This window comes from Notothenia coriiceps, unplaced genomic scaffold (genome assembly GCF_000735185.1).
Source record: "Notothenia coriiceps isolate Sejong01 unplaced genomic scaffold, NC01 NC01_scaffold00005926, whole genome shotgun sequence".
Lineage (NCBI taxonomy): Eukaryota > Metazoa > Chordata > Actinopteri > Perciformes > Nototheniidae > Notothenia > Notothenia coriiceps.
The window spans coordinates 19,937-39,221 of NW_011338627.1; the positions used below are offsets into that span (position 1 = coordinate 19,937).

Here is a 19,285-nt window from a genome sequence, read left to right on the forward strand (position 1 = left end):
CCCCCAACCAATTCCACTGCCTGCATGAGCAGCTGGCAGGCAGAGACAGAAAACTAGAGTGTGAATTTAGTCATTAATGCCACCTTAGCCATGCATGGTATTTTAACCTCTTCGCCCCTCCCTCAACTCGATCCCTTGCATAATAGACGGTCTGCTCTTTTATGGCCAAAGGTGGGGTTGCTTTTTGATGGATATGAACCCCCTTATGTGAGGTTGGCCCAGACCCTAGGGGGTTTTAAATCCTCACTGAAGACACACTTCTTCTCTCTGGCCTTCTAGTCAGAGCTGAGTACGACACCTGACATTTCCCTGTGTTTTGTTTTTATATTTCTGTTGTAAATTATTGTCTTTTCTTGTTATTGTAGTAAGTGTTTTTATTAAATGTACAGCACTTTGGCTCGAACAAAAATCGTTTTTAAATGTGCTTTATAAATAAAACTTGATTTAGTTTAATTGGAGAAAAAAAATGTGTTTAATGAACAGGAGCTATGTTTTGTCCTTTTTTAACCTAGTCCATCCTCCTTTCATTGTTCATATTCGAAATTGTATTGTTGTCTTCTTCCTGTTACAGACTCTGCAGCCTGTACTGAGTCAGAGCAAGACTTGGATGTCCAGTCTATGCAGGTAAATTAAATTGTGGCATTTTCTTTCATGGAATTATGTTTAAGTGTTCTTGCAATGTGTTGGAGATTGTGGCTTAAATTAAATGTTTGTATAATCCTTCATTGATTGAGGATAGCACCAGAACTGACCTAGTGGAAACCCATGTACATTTGGCTTAGTGCACTGATAACAGGGATATGTGAAATTGTCCTTGTAAAGGAATAAGGCATCTCATCTATTAAATAAAATGAACGATCTAGAAAATAATTGGCCATTGTTGACTGAGAATCTCAATACAGACAACAGGAATGTTTAGCTGCCAGGTGTGTGATGGTCATGGGAATGTAACTGTCAGCAGGAAGCATGACTGTACCAAAACAGATTTGGTCCTTGAGTTTCATTTGGCACACAGCTCTGTTCTTGGTATTGTAATAATCCACTTCCTTTTGTTGTCAATAACAACTTTGGTTGGGTGACTGGAGCGAACTTTATGCTCACAAACCAAACTGCTGAGGATTTATGCTTTGTGTTCTCTGTCAAAAGAAAATATATTGCAAAAGGAGTCAACAAAATCTGAACAGCTGACAAAGATTTGTTTCTGCTGAGTGATTCTGGGCCTGCTGTCTCGGAAGGCCCAGAATCACTCAGCAGAAACAAATCTTTGTCAGCTGTTCAGATTTTGTTGACTCCTTTTGCAATATATTTTCTTTTGACAGAGANGCTCCCATGTCATGCTTTTCTGGTTATCACCGTCCCCTTGTGTGTTATGAAGGTTTCTCTGCATGTAAATGGTCTGCAGAGTCAAAACCCTCAAAGTACACCCTGTAGCGAGTAAAACTCTAACACAGACCTGCCCAAAACGCTTCGTTGGAGATACGTCACTGTCCATTGATTCTTCCGGGTGACTCATGATGTCATGCGTTTCCCGGAACCAAATGGACCAATCCGTGGAGCCGTTACGTTACGTCCGCGGAGCCGTTACGTTAAGCCCCCGCTGATTGGTCCAAATGGACCAATCCACGGACTTCCTCACACACACACTCAGTGCATGCAGCTCTGCTGATCCCTCCTCCCTGGCTGCAGGCTGATAACAGACAGTTGGGATCGCGGCGAAATTCTCTCTGCAGACCCATTCTCACAGCGTTTATCAACCTTTTTCTTACTCAATATCAAGCCACACTTACTGTTTTTACTTCGGCTGTGACTTTGTGTGTGCTCAGGGTGAGTTTGGCTGTGTTTCGCTGTTCGCTAAACAAGGAAACAAAACCTCCACGGAGCTCAGCGCGATTCACAACGTCCCGACCAATCAGAGCACACTGTGCTCACAGGGAGGGTGGGGGCTGGAGCTATTGGAGCTACAACGAGCCGTTAAAGGCAGAGAGTGAAATTCAGTGAATACACGTAGTTTACAGAGATGCTGTTTGAGAAACCAATGTGAGTTTGGAAAATTGCACAATATAAATCTATTCTAGTAGACCTCAACAATGGAATTATGATCAGTGGAAATGGCCTTGAAATGGGCCCTTTAATAATTTTTTCATCCAAAATGTATTCAATTTGCCCTCAAAGATTTAATTTGCAAAAGTGTGAGAACTAACGACTTCTACATTTGCAAAAACTGCATTGGTGTTACAAAAGAAATACAGAAAGCAGAGTAAAATGTGTGTGGGCGAAGTGTCAAGCTAGTTTTCATACCAAAACATCAGTATAAAATAAATCCTCAGCAGTTTGGTTTGTGAGCATAAAGTTCGCTCCAGTCACCCAACCAAAGTTGTTATTGACAACAAAAGGAAGTGGATTATTANTTAAAGAGAGAGAGCAAACAATAAAAATACGTAAATTGCATTAAATCAAGGAGGCAATTAAAAGCACCCTGCAAACTATTATCCAATGAGCATATTTCCAGCACTTAAACACTTTCAATAACAGCCCATACCGCCGTTCAAGTCCCCCTATCATGATGAATGAAAACAATCTGCGTGTTGATGGAATGTACTCTCTTTCTATTGACGAACACGTCCTCATCTTTTGATGGCGCAATTATTTTTATGTGCGTCCCGTCAATAGCACCGACCACACCGGGCATACCTGCAATTGCCATGAAGTTGGCTTTGATCCTGTGTAGTTGTTGATTGTCCAAAGGAAACCGGATAAACTGTTGGATGATATGTGGTCTAGAGAGCGCGCTGATGGTTTGGTTTATGGCACGGCTGACTGATGGTTGCGATATTCCTAAATCGTCGGCATTGCAAAGTTGCATTTTCCCTGTTGCTAAATATCGTAGTGTTGCCAAACATTTTATTTCCGGACTAATAGGGTTATTCCTGTTAGTCGGGGATGTTATTGCATCCCGCACTAATTCCACAACAAGTTTGATACCCTCACGATTTAGCCTATATCTCTTGATCAATTCACAGTCTTCCATTGTCTCCAAAACATTTCGTCTCGCAGCCATTTTCAGATTCTTTGTGAATAGGTCGTACTGAGTTAGGAGTCCTCTCGAGGACTTTTAAGCTCTCCTAAACTTAGGTGCTACTTTTAGGCCTAAAATACTTTGTGAATTGCTCTTAGTGAATAAAATTAGGAGTCCTAAATTTAAGACTGACACGCCCATTATGTTTAGGAGTTTCTCCTAAATTCGCCAGTTAGGAGCTACTTTTAGCCCTAAAATCCTTTGTGAATACGGCCCTTGACAATAATTACGCAATGCAATGGTTAATGTAGACAGTTAAAAAGAACCATTTACTTTATTGCACCTACATACAGCAGACACCTGTTCAATCCCACCTCCTAAGGTGCACCATCCCACCTCCTAAGGTGCACCAATCACAACCTTCCATAGTCAGGAAACTGACTCTACCTCACAGCCTCACCCCGCACCCCGACTCATTTTCATACCAGTGTGAAGTTTCCTTGCTATATAATGATGTTGATTGGTGTGAGCCACAGTTGAAGTCACCCTTTCGAAGTTTTGTCATTTTCATATGGCTTGTACCACATTTGCTAGTCAAATGGGTGTTTTCCTTCTCTGTGGGAGGAGTGTGTTGCTCTGCAGCCGTGCTTTGCATATGCACAGTCCACCTACAGAGAGACAAAAGTTGTTCCTCATCTCTCTTACCATTGCATACTGTAACTGCTGTTTCATTATCGGTAGCAAGTGCATGTCATGCATTCATCAAGAATGTGAACATGGCAAGTGCTTGACCTTTGACCTTCCGCTTTGTTTAGCACCCAGCCTACCAGTGAGGAGCACAGGGAAGAAGAAGAGAAAGAAGGCGAGGCGGACCCGAGCACAGGAGACATGAGTCGTACTAAGGTCAGTAGCAGGGAGGACTTTTTTTAATGCATAAGGGAATGCAACTTCCTCTATTCTCTTCAGCACCAGCTGCACACTGCTTCCCCTTCCTCTTTCTCTTACTCTCTGCCACCTTGTATTTCCTAGCTGAGTGAAAGGAGGTGTGTTTTGAAGTAAGAAGGGTTTCGGTGTGCAGTGTGGGGGCTGGCTTTCCTTCAGAGAGGCTGAGATGGAGTCTTCCCCCTGGGCAAGGAGGAGAGGTCAGATTTACAATTAAGGCAAATATCGCAAATTCAGGCAGCCATCATTTTACTGACTGCTCAAGCTTTCTTTGGGAGGATTGGTTATCTGATTCTCTGAACTATCTTGCCAAAGGAGGCAAGTAATATATGCAAAAGGTGAGAATTTAAGGAATTGAATTATTGCTAAGTATTATTATCAAGTTAAAATGCTGAACGTTGAAATGCAGTTGGACATAGCACTTTAGAAACCTTGATAAAATATTTCTAAAGAGCATCCGGTAAGAAAAGGTTAAAGGATGATGCTATTTACATTTTTATCTTATTGAACTTATTAGAAATGTTGTTGATTTAAGGTGTCCAAAAATGACATGAACAAATGTCCTTCAAATGTCAGTACACACTTTCATTGAGTTTGAATAGCACTCCAAAAACAGCATTTTTGTTTTTGTTGTAAAATTATATGATAAGGTCCAATTTTAAAGCGATAAATGTTTGGCATTATGCTTGGAATAATTAATACATTATCAAAATTGTTGTCACTGATTGTATCAATGGACCAATGTCATAAAACCAGTTAAATAAAAGCAGAAGAATGTTGTCAAATAAATGAACTTGATGTTTAAAGCCCTTTAGCAAAGGCTTGGACACAGTGGCTCCTCTCTCTTATCCAATTAGTGTTCACACTGAGTTGTTTTGACGTGTGCTCCATGCAGTTGGACTGCTTCATGGTAATTATGAGCGGCCTCAGATGGGCTCGCAGTGTTTTCATGTCAAAGCCAAGGCCTGCTTGTGTTGTGATGCCTTCGGTCTGGTTTGCATCCTGCAGAGAAATTGATCAGCTCGGTTTATTTAGCCTCCCTACCTGCTGCTGGACTGCCTCCCTGCGGGGAGACAGTCTGAGGGAGCCAAAAAAGGCATGCTTTGACTCTGTGGGGGTGTTTTGTGCATCAATAAAAATGCAGTTTTACGCTCATATCAGCCTGGTCCACAAAGGTTTTCAGCCATGTCGAGGTGTTTGTTTTTATTTTATCATTTCAATTTGCATTTCCAGCAAAGAAAAGGAGCTTCTTATGATCAGAAGCATTTGGATAAATTCAAATAGTTGTTTTACTAAATGGAAGATACAGTACAGAATAGGACTTCCTCCTATATTGATGCTGGATGGTACACTGTATAGACACAGGGCAAGATGTCACACTCTAATACAATCTGGTGCATTATTTTTCTTATGAAGCTTTACATAGAATTTTATGTCAAAGCTCATAAAGAATGTGTTGGCTTTAAATCAGTTCACATTAATGCCTACAGTTAGAATGTGTTATTTAAAATGACATTGAGGTCTTCTTTGGTTTTATATTCAGTTTAATAGCAAGGCAGCTCCCTTATTCTGAAGTGTGTTAACAGATTCACACTCATTACACAATATCCCATTGCATTGCTCGGAGCGATCACCTTGCTCCATTGTGTGTATTTGTGTGAGTGTTTGTGCGTGTGTTCATGTTCACACCACTATGTGTAGCACGCAGTCCGCCTCCACTACTTAGCACTGTGCCAGTGTTAACGTGTTCCAAGCACCCCTCTCAGCAACACACACACTTTTGCAGAGCTGCAGGGCTCTCCATGAAGCAACACATTATATAAGAGATCAGTCCAAGCTTTCTCTTCCACACACTGTACAGCTTAGATATCAGTCCACTGCCATGGGACAGGTACGCTACATGTGAATATGTGTGTCTTTTAATCATTGACCATTTCTTGGGCAGAAAAACTAGCTCCAAGGCCACCTGTATTTTTCTCACACCCCCCTCCTCTCCCTACTTCTGCCCATCAGAGCCCGAGCCAGGACCAGTCTGCAGACAGATCAGCAGCCGAGGACAGGTGAGTGGTTCACAGCGTCATCATCCAACAGCAGAAAATTACTCTTGATTGTATTAGTTTTTACAAATGGTGTATTATGTGTGTGTTCCAGCACGTGTCTGCTACCCGTGTTGGTTGAAGAGGAGGAGAGTGTGCAGGACGGTACAGCAGAGGTGGTGCCAACAGTATCCGCCAGCATGGAAGGTAGGGATGCGTGAAGATGAAGCGAGATATTTCTTAAGCTGACTGTTTGTTTACGCCTTCTTGCAAGCATGTGTAACTTTGACCACCCACACACCAACTCTCCTTCCAGAGACTGACCGGTTCACCAGCAGCTCTCCTCAGTCGGGATCGTCCGTCACACACGCCAGCCAATCGGGGAGTGGCGTTGGCAGCGTGACCTCTGACCCCTGCAAATCTGAGGATAGTGCAGCCAAAAAAGACTCCCTCCCCCTCGGTGGCAAAAAAAAGAGGGAACTGGTAAGACCTGCTTTACCGCCATTTATCCTCAACTAAGTGTTTTCACATAGTAATTTTTTGTAATTTGAAGTTATTTGCCTGACTACTGTCGAACTTGACCATTGTTTGTGTAAATCAGCGTCATTATAAATAAGTTAGTGTTTTTTTTTTTTAGTTCTCACATTAGGTAAGGTATAGTAAATACTACCAGACCAATAATGGAGTTCTCAACTGATTTTGTAGAACAATCAATTTATAGAAGTTTGGTAACATTTGCCGCACACAAGTATGGCGATTTACAAATGTGCACATTAGTTTGGTTCCCTTTTTTCATATTTTCTTCGTAATGCATAATGTTTTCTATTCTGTATTTATAAAAAAAAAAAAAAAAGAACCGGCTCAGAGCAGATTTGATCAAACACCAGGATCAGGCCTCACGGAATGGGTGTTATTCAGATTAAATGTCCTTGTAAGTGATGAGATTGGGCCAAAAGTATCTGATTCCGCATGACTCGTCGACCTTAACAGAAATGCTGTCTTTCCAGCTATGTGAGTGTGCGCATGGAAGAGAGGAAGAGGGAGTGCATAGTTTAGGCTCCACTCAGGATCAGATTATTCAGAGTCAAGATCCAACTGCACTGCCAGCTTGTGTGATTCATCACTTTTCATCTTTAATATGTAAAAGCTGTTGAAGAAGTAGGGAGTGAGTGAAGGGAGCAGTATGGATCTTGAGGCATCAGAGTCAAAGGGAGGTCAGGAGGTGAAGCAGAGCGAGGCAGTAACGTGTGTCGGGGCCCTGCAGGAGCGGGAAAGCAGCATGGAGGTCATCGAGGAGCGCAAGGTTCAGGAGGACCTGAGTAAGAGCAGCGTGGCCACGGACAAAGGATGTATGTGTAAAACTCTCCTATCCTTATTATTATATTTATAATTTACCACCTGTCTTTTGATTGGGTGTTTTTTGTGCCATTATTTAACTGAAAATCATTTCCCTTTCTAGCTGATATGTCGGGAAGCAGTGGTACCGCCATGGCGGACAAGAACAGGTAAGACTGAATAGTAAAACAAGTTGACTATTAAATCCATAACCATTCAAATACATGTAATCAGATTTGTCCTGTCAATGAGTCCTCATTGCAGTTTCTTTATCCAGCAGCCTGTCGCCTAATGACAAGGAGATTGAGGTATGTACACAGCTAGATCCAGGAGACACTTTTTCGACAATTTCTTTGTCTTGGTCTGATTTAGGAATTCTCATTTTGCATAATTCTCTTTAAACCTTTGTCGGAATTAAATGTGCATAAATCTGAAAAATCTAAGTACAAATTTAGCTTGCATGTTACTAAGGTTGCACTTCTCTTTGAAACCCATACAATAACCATACACTTTTGATTGAATAATTATCAGACATTTAAAAGCAGAACTTGAAAGAGTATTACTTTATTCATGTGTTGTGAGGGTTTTCTACAGGGAAGTGCAGGAGTTTAATGATATTTATCTGATTGGGCTTCACCACCAGCACAATAATGCTTTCTTTCATGTGGGATTTCTTAATCAAACAAGGAAATGTTCCAAATGTTTATCTTGTCTGCTACTGGCAGGAAATACAGAACACGTGCAGCAGGCGTCCAGCAGCAAGTGCAAAACGTGTCAAGTGAGTTTTCCATGTTTTCAGGCGGACTTCCAGCGCCTGGCGTTGGGTTTCAAGTGCGACATGTTTACCCTGGAGAAGAGACTCCGGCTGGAGGAGAGGTCACGTGACCTGGCTGAGGAGAACGTCCGCAAAGAGATCTCCAGCTGCCAGGGCCTACTGCAGGTCAGAATGCAAAAGTGTGCAATTTACCAGCTCTCTGTGGATGAAGCACTTGTTTTGCACCTTACAAAATAAGAGTCATTTATTTACATGTATACAGTCTTAGGAGGGAGGACTCTTCACGTTGTGCTGGTTGCCCAATGAATAGCACAGCACCTTCTTAGAGTACTCCACTGTCCTGCATACCTTTTTCTTTTTTTCAAGTAAACAAAGATAAGCATAGTAAAGACTTTTATATATTTTTTCAAATATATTTTTTGGACCAGTTTGAGGCTTTTATAGGGATATGATTTGAAAAGGAAAGATGACATTAGATGGATTCCAGGCCGGATTTGAACCTGCACAGGATTGATTTGATACTAATTATCTTCAGTGGTTTTAATCTACAGTCATTTTTGGCTGTTAAAAAAAGAGTTGCCTTAATCTTGAAAGTATCACACTTTAATGGATGGAATGGGTCTTGTATCAATTACCTTAGATGCATAACGATAATTTAAATAACCTGAAACTGAATGAGGTGTGGGTGGGTTTGTGAGAATGAGTGCAAATTCTTCTTTTAAAAATAATTGACCCTGTCTTGTCAGGTGCAGTCATGATTTGTCCTTCGCTTACCTCGTGTTTTCCGTCAACTTCGTCCTCTTTCCTTCCTGTCCCAGGCTCTGACTCCTCTGTGTGAGGACGACAACCAGTCCATAGAGATCATCCAGCGGCTCCAGAAGAACCTGGAAATCCTCATCCAGTCCATGAGCAGGGTGTCCAGTCGCTCTGAGATGCTAGGAGCTATTCACCAGGTTTAAATTACACCATTTATTTTCCTGTGCCAACAACAACAAAGTGTACAGGCTGGTGATTTTCAATGTGATTTGTGAACACCAGGAGAGTCGTATCGGTAAGGCTGTGGAGGTGATGATCCAACACGTGGAGAATCTGAGGAGGATGTACACCAAGGAGCACGCCGAGCTGCTGGAGCTGAGAGAGGCGCTCATGCAGAACGAGAGGTCGTTTGGTTCACAAACGGAAAGGGGTAAAGGTAAGAGAAAATGCACATGGAAACACACGTGAAGCATAATATACAATCAATACAGTGACGATTTCATATCAGCTCTGTATGTGTATGTACAATTGAGGTATCGATATGTGAACATATTCTCAGTGATGGAACACGCATGTACAGTATACAAAATACCCCAACTGTTCCTCTTTCTAGATGATTTCCGTGGCAAGAAGCAGCCGACACAGTACTACAAGGTCAGCTACGGTTTATACAATATATGAACTCATCATTGTCCTTTACTCGGGACTAAAGTTGTAAGAAATATTCATGATTGTGTTAAGAAAGTAGTGCCTTTTTGTTTCCCTTTTTCCACAACAGTCATCAACCCGGCGGGTCAGCATAGCAGCCATCCCTCGCTCTGGTGGAGGCAACATGCAGTTTGACATGGTGAGGACTGTCACTTTCAGATCATGTAGCATGCCATAGGTATTGTCCTGGGTTTTGGCTTTTTGCACTTATATACAAAGATACATCCATGATGCACTAGTTAGCTGGCCTCCTGCTTGAAATAATGCCAATTGCTCCAAGGGGCAATGTAGGTTTAGAAAATGATCCCAAAAGTGTATATTTTTATAAACGCATTGAGTACTTCCTCCATGATTAGATACCTAACATCTAACCTTAATAAACATAAGGTTTTAACACTTACATTTTCATTGGATTAGGATAGCTTTCAATGCCACTTACATGCAGAATATGGTAAAGTTATGGTTCATATCGTGCAAACAAGCGTTTTTGTTTCGATGAATAATGACTGAAATTGTTTTTCCCACCACAGTCCAAAACACAAGACTGCTCAGAGACTGAGACGGAGCGACTGACCAGACGATCCCCATGGTAGGTGTCTGTGTGTGTGTGGGTTTAAATCTGTCTGGATTGTAATATGTAGAGTGGAATTAACTAGATTAAGTCTGTGAAATAACTCTGCCCTTTAAAACACCCCAGTATAGTTTCTGGTGTCCAGGAAGTTACTGGCTGTGTTCCTCAGTCAACCAAAGAGCGCTGTACCATGACATGAGGGTTGTTGTTGTTATTCCCCTATGTGATAACGATGGTTTCCAGGAATGTGGGCGGGAAGAGCTCAGCGCGTCCCCCACTAAAGCGCTTTGTTAGCTCTGCGGCCTGGGTTGAAACTGAAGAACCTTCTCTCTTGATGAAGGGGTAAGACATGCCAATGAGAAGGGTGCCGCGCTGGCTGTGTCTCGCTACGTTTTTACAGTGGCCCCAGATGCATAAAGATGGCAGCTTTCTGGTGTGACATTACTGTTTGGTTGAACAATATTAAATATTTGATCTCAATCAATGAAATAAGAAACCTGAAACTTTAAAAGACAACATTTCAATTGCAAATATATTTAGCCACAGTGATACATGTTGGCTGTAATATTGCAAAGGAAATTATGAAGCTGTTTATTTTGAGAAAAGGAAAAATCTAAAGATGTAATCACACCACAGCTTCCATCTTACATGCATCTGGTCCCTCCTCGCATGGGGAAGTGTTTGTCAGAAGTGAATATCTTTTTTGGGTATTTTTTCCAAATCTAGCACATTTCCTTTTTTTGTAAGATGTAACGTTTGAGACTGTGTGGACTTTGACTTTTTCCATTAGAATCATGAAGCTTTCAAATGTTTGGACGAGAAGAGTAGCATTTTCTGTATTTGACTAGCTAAGCAAAAATGTATGCTTAGATGAAACGACTGAAGGACATGTAATGCTCTCCAAATATCTGAAAGGTTGTAAAATTGCTTTGTGGGTTCATGATATTATTGCTGGGCATGCATTGTGTGCAGGGTTCTCATTGCAATACGCAGAATGTTATGCAATGAATTTATTTTGGCTGCATACGCATGAAAAGTGCATGTGTACATACAGGATCTGTGTGGTTGTATTTGAATGTGCAACCGAGCCGTGTGTTTGTGAATGCCTGACCCACGCGTGCCCACAGGACGGCCTACGACAACACCGACTGCCAGGTGGAGGAAGAGCAGAAGGAGGAGCCGGTGGCAGAGAGGAGGAGGTCCAGCCTCAGTGAGCTGGGGAGCAAACTCACCTCCCTCATTCTGCCCCACAAGACGTTAGTCCAACCAAATACCCACCACTGGCCTACTGCAGCACCTCTTTCTGCCAGCAAAGCTAAGAGGCTTGCTGCAAAGTTGGGAGAGATCATCATTTAGCTGTAACGAGGTTCCAGTAGCTGCAAACTGAATATTTTCTAAAATATCTTAAATGCAAATACACCCATGAAAGAAGGTTTATTATCAAAGATTGACATAAAAAAAATCAGACCAGTATTGACACGTTTTGACATCAGTCACACATTTACATTTTCTGTCAAAGTTGCACTCAGATGGTTGCAAGCTATAGCTTTTCTGAGAGTTAGCACTGCTAATGCTAATACTAAGATTGTTCAACACAATTAGTTGCTAATTATTTAAAGATTTGCTTTGTAATAATAATTCTCTACTATCGATAGCAAGCAGCCAGTTCTGCATCATTTAATGAGATAATCACTGTGTTACAAATAGAAACAAAGTTAGAGAAGGTTGTGGTTATATGGAACCTCCTAAGCGATGAAACTCTTTCATTAAATGGGTCTGTGCTGGACTAGCTTCTCCTTTGCTCCAGTTGCTCCGCTTCTTTTAATCATGTTAACAGAGCGTACCTGCTAGCAAAAGGCCTGAAATGAAGCATTTCTTTCAGCTGTTGACTGTCTTGAGATCAGTGTATGTCCATGTGATAAGTGATTTTATGATCTGCGTTTCATGCAAGGATCTCAAGCTCTGATTTGCATCTTACTAAGAACTAACTCATCTTTACCCGGCTTATTTTGTCTTTCTCTAACATTTTATGTGAAACACTACTTTATTTTTCTGGTGCAAATGAGTGTTTTGTGCAAGCGGATGATGTGCTGTTCTGAACTGTCCTTTCCTCTTTTCCTCCTCTCCACATTGCTCAGGAGTCAGGATGAGCTGTTTGTGATGCTGTAAGTGTGAAGGGAGGAGAGGATTTTATCTCCGTCCCAAAAAAAGAAATGCATGCCAAAGGCCAATCAAAGGCTAATTACAGCCTCGAACTGAAACTCTCGACGGCTGTAAAGTGATTTGAAGCAGCACTCTTACTGTTGACAGATTCCAGGCTATAATTGTCCGCTGCCTTTGCCTTAACAGCTGATGCTCAAATCCACCTCCATGCCAACCGCCATTAACTGAGCTTCTGACAGCCTTTTCATTATGCTAATGATGTGAATGGGTCTTCATCTTTGACACTGTTTGAGACATCGTGGTCAAATGCAGCATTGACGCCAACATTCGCAGCCTGCCATCGATTGAATTAGTTACCAGAAATGAGTCATAGGTTGTATTCCCTTCCTTGAGTCATTTGTGGTAAATAAATCACTCTCTTGCTTTATCTCTAACCATTTTTCACTCATGCTTCATTTTTGTATCCATCATGTGGTAACTTGTTATTCTTTCGTTGTCCAGTCCGACCCCCTCCCCTAGCCCCACTTCCACAGACCCAGGAATGGCCCAGTCTCTGTCCCACAGCGTCACCTCTTCCCGGTCGGCCGCAGCAGCCGCAGTAGCCAGGAGTGGCCGGGGGCTCTGGCTCTGGTTGGCCATGGTGGTGGTGCTAGCAGGTACGCTCAGTTTGTCTGTAGTACTTATTGTAAGATGACTATTTTACACAAAACAGACTTGTATTTTACAACCTTGGAATTTAAGGACCCACTTTCAACTGATTTGAAACACTAAACAAATTGTTGTATTGATAGGAGTTTTTTTTTTTAATGAGGCCCTAGCAGTTGAATAATCACAACAGAGCCGGCCAGCTAACCAATCAGAGCAGAGAGGGTTAAAGAAAAAGACCTTTGTTGAACATTAAGCAAACACAGCTTTTCTTCAGTATAGCACAGAGATACTTGCGTCTCATGCTTTGTACTTGTTTACTCATGGTTCATCTGCAGGTCTCCTGGCGCTGCTGGCCAGCCTGGTGATGCAGCCAGCGGTTGATGCCGCCCCTGTGGGGACCGGGGACTCCTGGATGACCATCCAGCAGCTACTGTGGCCCTACACGGGGCTCCGGCATAACGGACAGCCCCCCGTCTAACCCTTGAGACTCGGGATGGATGTTGTTACGCCCTTCAACCTCTGCAGAAATGATCCAGGCACTTGGTTGGCGATGTAGTGCAGTGTACCTAAACCCAGAGGCTGTTGGTATGTTTACTGGTGCCTGAAGACTCCCAACACAAGACTCTCATTAACAGGCCAGGCCCCAGGGGATACTTAACCCTATGGAGGATTTATGCATCATGTCACGTTTGCTCAGTTAGTTAGTCTGTGTGTGTGTGCATTTGTCTGTGTTTGAAGAGAAGAAGCAGTTACAGGTGGGGAAAACCAAATCTCCTGTTAGAGTTGGCTGCTCAACAATCCTGAACACATCATGATGCAGTTCTCCTATCTTCCCAGACCCAATACAATCTGTCAAATCAGGCTTGACCAGTCATCTGAGCTACAACGAACGCCAATCATGTCACACAGTCATACAATGGGCCGCTGTGCCGTTTCCATTGATGCACATCATGGACTATGGCTCTTATTGTGCCACAAGGCTTTTTAAACAGTGCATGCACTTAAGGAAAAAGGGCGACTCTCCGCCTTTTTGATGAAATGATGAGGACATTTTATAACTTTAAGTCAATAAGCACTGGTCATTAAACTTTAGTTTAAGTGTTTTTAAATGTTTGAAGTCTATATGTATGAGTGTCTTAGTTTTGAGTGGGGATATTTGAATATATATTTTTGTTATTAAGTTATAATTATACATTGTTACAGTCTTTACACCAAAGGTTTTTAATTTCATCTTCCTCTTGCTGTGGTTGTCACCGTTTTCAAGTTAATTTTCTTTTGTATGTTCCAAAGAAGATGCGTGAAACTTTGCACACAAATAAAGTAGCAAATTCTACAATAGAAGATGTGTGTTCTTATGTGCATCCATTTTATACATGTATTCATTTTAAAAAGGTTCACACAGGTTATGAATACATGAGTGGTCTGGTGGCACAGAGCAGGCTCTGCACTGTGTCCACAAACAGACAGCTGGATCCTCTGGGCCTCGCTACACCTTCAGGGCTCATGTCGTCCTGGAGCATGTGGATGAAGGTGGAGTGGAACTCGCCCCCAGGATAGAGGTCCGGAGAGAAAGCCTCACTCTGCTCTGTGATTTCCAGCTTCTGACTCCGCTGTGCCCCCAGCAGGTAGAGGCTCCAGGAGCCCTTAGGCACAGAGTCAGGGCCCCAGTGCTCACACACCTGGCAGAGGAGAGGGAATTCAATAAGTAAGGTTTGCTTTGGGAAAAGATCAGAATGCTAAATTGATTAAGCTGTATCTGTTTGAGAGCGAGCACCTGCATGAGCAGATGCTCCGCTCCACATTTGGCATTCCACTTGCTCCACGAGAAAGCGCAGGCAGAGGTGAAGAGGGCCATCTGTTCGTAGGCAGCATGTTCTGTGAGTGGGTCCTGAAGAGGAGAGAAACCACGCAGCACATTTAGAACTGTAATCTAGTGAAGTATTATCAGTCAAAATAACTGAATCATTCTTTAAAATGGTCGCTCTATTTGACCTAATTTATGATAGGTATATGGTTTTCATTGTGATTGCTCCAGGCAGAATTTCTTTAATTCTTTGGCTTATGAATACATAAGCACCATCTTACATCATCCGCAGCGTAGCAAATGTTAGCATGCTACAAACTAACAAAAACATGGTAAACATACCTGTTTGTAGAGATATCCTGTCATCTCCTACTTTTACTTTATGTGGATACATGGTAGAAACTATGCTGCCACACTGGTTTGTGCATTTACACAGAATGAATGGCGATCAAAGCAAAACTCTTTAATCTTGTTCCTTTTTAAGAAAAACCAGATGAGATGCAGACCTTGCCGCAGCTGCTGACGTATTTGTCCGTGTACTCGTTCACAAAGATGTTGATCCCTGCGTTGAGCATGGCTCTCTGCAGGGCGGGGCCACTCATCCACTTCCCTTTGAGGTGAGAGAGACCTCTCTCCTGGTCTGACTGCAGCATGCACTGATCACCCTGTTGGTCGGCACAGAGATCAGTCATGCTGAAGATCCTTTCTTCTGGGTTTTACATACAATACTTTTCTGTCTCTCACCTGGATCGTGATGCTGAGGTCGATGAGCGCCCCGTTGACGGTGAAAAGAGCAGAGTCCTGGCCCAGTGGCCTGAGCTCCCAGCTGAGGAAGGGAAGGTTGGCATACGTTTCCTGCATCAGCACAAAGGCCTGGAAGGAGTCCATTTGGAAGGAGATTTTGGCCTCTGCCTCCTCATAAGACACTTCAGTGATACCGTCCATCCTCCACTGCTTCCCTGGATAACAAAAAATGTAAATGCTCATGAAAACGTTAAAAAAAACACACTTGTAGATTCTGTACATTAAAAAAAAAATGTAATTACATAATGCCATATTTAAACTTAATGTCAAAACAATTCTAATACAAAAAGTCTTTAAGTAACTTGGAAGGTTTCAAGGTGATATTTATTAGTTACATTGTTTGACCCTGTTCAACTGTAATGTCTTCCTGTCATTTTACTACACATTTAAAGTGCAGTGAGTTTTTATTTTTAATGATTCATTGAATAATTCAAAGAGATGAAAAAAATCTGAAATGTCATCAAAAATAATTTTAACCTGGCTTTATCCATTTATGTTGCAGAAATGTATAAAAATAAGCACATCTTATTAAACCAAACATTTCAGTCACCCAGAAATATAACAAATATTTGCCCGGTTATGAGTCTCCTTTCTATGCAGGAGAGAATCATGTAGCACGTGTTGTTGCCTGACCTACCTGCAGAATCCCAGCGAGCCACTTGAGGAGTTTCCAGAAAGACAACAAAGTCAGGCAGAGTCACGGACACCCCAACAGGAGGGCAAGTAACAGCTTCAGTTTCCTCTGAGTGAGACTTCTCCTCGGGATAGGGGAACACCTGCAGCCCTTTATCCAACAGCTAGAGAAACATGAGCATTAGCTGCTGGGCATGGTGCGAGTACCAAGCACTGAAACCCCTTTTCTATTCACCTGTCTGATTTCCCAGCCGTTAACCTGGTGGGCTTGTGGCGGGAGGTGAAACACGTTATAGTAGAAGACCCCCCCCAGAGGTGTGTACTGCAATAAGTCCACCGCCTGGACACATTCGCTGCTGTCCATCACGGTCCGCTGCCCTAGGGGAGACGTCGATTCCCCCTCAGCTGTAGAGACAAAAAACAAGAGTTATGTAGACCAGACCAGACTAGAAAACATTTATATTGTAAATGTGGTTGCAGACATGTCAATCATTTTTGAGTGACAGCAGGTTTCGGTCCTGTGTGATGTGGCTTTCTTTTTGTTTACATTTGGAAGCGTCAGGCTGGGCATCTTACCCCCGAGCGCCTCCATCTGTGTCTCGATCCGGCTCCCACGGCCTTCTGGGAGCTGGGGGCTGCTTTTCCTCGACTGTACACTGGCTGCACTCTGAGAGAAACACACACAATAAGAACACAAACATCACATTGAATCTAGTCACCCAGCGTCTTACCTTCCTCCCTTCATGGCCTTGGATGGACTGCACCTCCTCATCCACTGTCTGCTGCTGCTGTGCCTCAATGTCTTCCACCGCCCCCCCCTCTCTCTTTGTCTCCCCCTGCTCAGGTATCTCTGCTGGAACCTCCTCACCACCTGCAAGAGACCTGGGAGCAAACAGATGAGGTGAGAGAAGAAGAGAGAGCAAAAATAACAGGTATTACCAGCATTACTGTTAGAGTATTAGCTGTAGTATACGTTATTAGGGGTACATACCTGGGGAGGGGGGTGTTTATTCTGAGGTCAGCCATCCTAGCCAGTGTGGACAGATGGTCATAACGTGTGTGGAGGATCCGCACAGCGATGTCGCTCACAGCCAGCTGTTTGGGAAGCTCAAAGCCAAGGCCCGCCTCTTCAAAATGTAAACCTTTGAACCTGAATTGAGAAAGAAAGACAAATACTAGATACTAAAGGATAATAAATCTGAATGTTCGCTCTTCTCTTCTATTGTCACCGCGTCCTTCACAGACCTCGAGTTCTTCTTGAGGTTGGCCCAGAGACACAGAGTAATGTTGTCGTCTTTGACCACAGTCTGCATGTTGCCCGTCTCGGTGTCGATATTCGCACCGGCCGTCTAAGAACAGGAAGAAAATGACCTTTATTAAAGTAAGCAATTGCATCACAGTGTGTCAGTCCAGCTATGATGTGTGTACCTGGAGGATCTCATCAGTGGTGAGGAGGTGTTTATGATGGATCAGCTCCTGCAGGAGTATGAACCCCTCCTGGTACTTCAGGCCCTCTTTTGGATCTGTGTTGTCTCTGATCAGACCTTCAAGCTCCTCAGCCAGCTGTAAGGGACGAAATGAATCCGTTTAAGGCAGAAACACAGTAGTAATGGTGTTGTGATGAGGCTAGCAGTGGTCCTGGACACTGTACATTTTAATCATCATTGATTCATCATCCGAGTGTGTGCGTGACATTCAGACCTTTAGAGCCAGAGTACATTGCTTGAGCACGAGTGTGATGTTGACCCCGGGGTCTTCTCTCCATAAGCTGATGTATGTGTTAACATCCTTCTGCACTGCTGGGTCTGGGCTGCCATCACAGTGCAGGTATCTATCCCACTGGACACAAACAACATATTTGTTAATATAGGAGATCTATTCATTGGATATATTATTTGTATTTATTCAGTCAGTTGTTTTCTATGCTTGTGTATGAATCAGGAACACACAAGACCTTGGCTTTCTCCTCAGCATCTGTTTTCCATGTGGTTACTGCAGTGTGATTCTCCTCCAGCAGATGGTGGAGTTCGTTCAGCTCACCCTCTCTGCGCTCTTGGTCCTGTCAGCAAAAAACACCCATGAAAACTCAACACAACTGTACATGTACTACTGTGTATTTCAAGAGTTGTCTATCGCGGTGTCAACAGTTCTGCTCTTTAGTCATCAGGGTCTGTTTGAGACTGAATGTATCCTCACAAGGAAAAACAGTCAGATAATATACATCATTGCCAGTGATCATGATGATTGGCCTTACCTTAAGTTCAAGCTTTTCTAGCACCTTCTTCTTCCTCTCTCCTTCCAATCTTTCCTGCTCTTCTTTTTCTACCTGCAGCTTGGCTTCCCCTATAGAGCAAAAGCACATGGGTACGGACACTTACTTTGATTGCTAAACAGTGCATGGTCGAAGCTCAAACAAATGAATAAAAAGACTGCTTTTCGTCAGTTTCTTTCAGATTTTAATTCCTCATCATTTAGGATTACCTTCCTCTTGCAGTCTCCTCTCCTCATCCTCTTGCTGCTGCGTCGCCTTCTGGGCTTTGGTCAGCTTTCCCTTTGAATAGAAAAATATTACAAATCAGTGTGTAGAAAAAAGGTTATATTACTGAGGTGAAGGTGGACCTACAAGTTAGTTAGTGACAAAATACTGCAAGAGCGAGATGGTGTGGCTGTCTGCATACAACCAACTCTATGGTAAGCAGATGAATGTAGAATTTGTAATGTGCTGACTGACATTCTCATACCTTTCCTTTCTTGGGTGGCTATCATTCACATGAAAGAACATAAAGAGAAAGTTAGAGAATTTTTTTAACAAGGCACATGGGAAAAACCGGAAAAGAAATATAAGCAGTTGAAAGTATTTCCTGCTAATGCTAACTCGAAAGCAACACAGTGTATTTATTTACTATCCTATTACTAGGCTTTTATCCTTACTGTCAATATTTTGTAACAAAATAGTAGTTCATGTTGGTAAAACGACTTGAACATGACAAGGTTTAAGACCAACCGGGGGTTATTTAATCGAAAACTTTGTAAAAACTCACCATGCTGAAAGTAAAGCTCTCAAGCGTCCAGGTAACCATAGAAACGTGCACGC

General features: G+C 42.6%; 2 protein-coding genes across 4 annotated transcripts in view; one reads left to right on the forward strand and one right to left on the reverse strand.

Annotated features, from left to right (window-relative positions):
• Positions 1-14,283, forward strand: part of lrmp (lymphoid-restricted membrane protein) — a 29,373-nt gene extending 15,090 nt beyond the window's left edge. Inside the window, exons 21-39 of the mRNA XM_010768660.1 lie at positions 572-631; positions 3,816-3,919; positions 5,972-6,018; positions 6,110-6,201; positions 6,311-6,477; positions 7,259-7,343; positions 7,454-7,499; positions 7,607-7,637; positions 8,129-8,269; positions 8,923-9,057; positions 9,143-9,296; positions 9,474-9,514; positions 9,639-9,707; positions 10,099-10,157; positions 10,383-10,481; positions 11,267-11,494; positions 12,068-12,304; positions 12,804-12,958; positions 13,286-14,283. Of these exons, the coding sequence (XP_010766962.1) occupies positions 572-631; positions 3,816-3,919; positions 5,972-6,018; positions 6,110-6,201; positions 6,311-6,477; positions 7,259-7,343; positions 7,454-7,499; positions 7,607-7,637; positions 8,129-8,269; positions 8,923-9,057; positions 9,143-9,296; positions 9,474-9,514; positions 9,639-9,707; positions 10,099-10,157; positions 10,383-10,481; positions 11,267-11,494; positions 12,068-12,304; positions 12,804-12,958; positions 13,286-13,428 (2,093 nt within the window). The 3' untranslated portion in view covers positions 13,429-14,283. The remainder of the gene's footprint in view (positions 1-571; positions 632-3,815; positions 3,920-5,971; positions 6,019-6,109; positions 6,202-6,310; positions 6,478-7,258; positions 7,344-7,453; positions 7,500-7,606; positions 7,638-8,128; positions 8,270-8,922; positions 9,058-9,142; positions 9,297-9,473; positions 9,515-9,638; positions 9,708-10,098; positions 10,158-10,382; positions 10,482-11,266; positions 11,495-12,067; positions 12,305-12,803; positions 12,959-13,285) is intronic.
• On the reverse strand, positions 14,282-19,270 carry dnai7 (dynein axonemal intermediate chain 7). 3 transcript variants are annotated; one of them, XM_010768657.1, is made up of 17 exons: positions 19,233-19,270; positions 18,933-18,950; positions 18,673-18,742; positions 18,446-18,534; positions 18,146-18,250; positions 17,893-18,030; positions 17,620-17,754; positions 17,437-17,540; positions 17,183-17,341; positions 16,923-17,073; positions 16,768-16,858; positions 16,427-16,596; positions 16,196-16,334; positions 15,499-15,713; positions 15,261-15,419; positions 14,725-14,838; positions 14,282-14,629 (listed from the first exon to the last, which is right to left on the reverse strand). In XM_010768657.1, the coding sequence occupies exons 1-17, from the start codon at positions 19,233-19,235 to the stop codon at positions 14,354-14,356; spliced, it is 2,136 nt and encodes a 711-aa protein (XP_010766959.1). In that variant the 5' UTR covers positions 19,236-19,270; the 3' UTR covers positions 14,282-14,353. The 3 variants fall into 3 exon arrangements, with proteins under 3 accessions (XP_010766959.1, XP_010766957.1, XP_010766958.1); XM_010768655.1 differs by having other exon boundaries at positions 16,196-16,355; XM_010768656.1 differs by lacking the exon at positions 18,933-18,950 and having other exon boundaries at positions 16,196-16,355; positions 19,233-19,255.
• Between the last annotated feature and the right edge of the window lie 15 nt (positions 19,271-19,285).